Below are 1290 nucleotides of genomic sequence, written 5' to 3'. Positions count from 1 at the left end.
CCCCAAAAAAAAACAACCCCCAACAAAAACAAAACAAAACAACCCCGGTCGATCTCGCACAGCACGTAGTGGTGGTAGTGCCACTTCTTCCTCTCCCTCTCCGGACAGATGTACTTACGGGAATACTTGGGCAGCAGTGGTGGGTGCTCTGGTGTGGTTTGCTCCTTTATTCCTATCAAACCTCTATCATCCTTATCACCCTTCCTTCTTTTTTTTTGGGAGGGGGGGGTTGTTACTTTTTTGTAACAGCTCTAATCCTCCTCACTTATATGACCTTATTGTGTTGCAAGTGCCGTAAAACACTTACTAATGAAAGAATCCCCTTTCGGCTCCCGCCCGAACAATCTAAAATAACAATAAGATTACCTGCAGGAACATGTTGGGCAGCGAGCCCTGCGAGAAGGGTATGTCCTGGCACATGGCCAGCCGGTTGATCTCGCACAGCACGTAGTGTCGGTAGTGTCGCTTCTTCCTCTCGCGCTCCGGGCGGATGCACTTGCGGGAGGACTTGGGCAGCAGCTCCCCGCACCTGAACGACCACGGCATCTTCTGGATGCGCATCTGTCTCCGGCACCGGACCTTGGCCTTCTTGCAGGTCTCGGCACACGGGTACTGCGGCTCAGGGTCCCCCGCGATGCAGCGGGGCAAGTAGAGGCCGCAGAGGAAGTTCCGCAGGTTGTTGGAGCAGCCGGCGTCCATGAAGGGCCACCAGGGCTGGAGCGCCCAGTACACCTCGGCTTGCGTCCGGTGCCCGAATTTGTTTGGCAGGCGGGTGGCGTTGTAGCCTACCAGACCTTTGCACATCGGCACCTGGTGGGAAGGAGCAATCACATGTCTGTGGATAAGCTTCATAGTTCTAGTAGGTTTGGTGTAATGGCTAGTTTGTTCGCCGTGCGCTCGAAGGACATGCGTTTTGGCGCTTCTTTAGTTCAGTTGGTATCATGGTGGACTATGGAGCAGATGTCCCTGAATCGAATCCCAGGCTGGGTGTTCTTGAACCCAGGTCGTTTTGTGGAGTTTTCAGGGCCTTCGACCCATTTGATTCAGTCATATTGGAGATAGATATTCTATTCGGAAATAACCTGAAAGTGTTGATGGGGGCGTTAAACCCATACACTTACACTTGCTTGGACATGAGTTTGATTTCAGTGGCCAGTGCAACCTTTCAGTCGGTAGAACATCACACATGAATGTCCTACCATGAAGGTATGTTTTGTGCTTTCTTTTACGTGTTCTTTCTGCCTTCTTTATCATGACTTTCCGCTGTGTAGCTCCTCCCCCCCCCCCCCC

The 1290-nt window shown here is 52.2% G+C and overlaps 1 protein-coding gene across 1 annotated transcript in view; it reads right to left on the bottom strand.

Moving 5' to 3' along the window:
• Window positions 1-366: 366 nt before the first annotated feature.
• Window positions 367-1290, bottom strand: part of LOC101857643 — a gene marked incomplete at its 3' end in the record, with an annotated part of 3588 nt that continues 2664 nt past the window's right edge. Inside the window, 1 exon segment of the mRNA XM_013082719.2 lies at window positions 367-810. Coding sequence (XP_012938173.1) covers window positions 367-810 — 444 coding nt within the window.

This window comes from Aplysia californica, unplaced genomic scaffold (genome assembly GCF_000002075.1).
Source record: "Aplysia californica isolate F4 #8 unplaced genomic scaffold, AplCal3.0 scaffold00190, whole genome shotgun sequence".
Taxonomy (NCBI): Eukaryota; Metazoa; Mollusca; class Gastropoda; order Aplysiida; family Aplysiidae; genus Aplysia; species Aplysia californica.
This window is presented reverse-complemented; position numbering and strand designations above follow the sequence as displayed.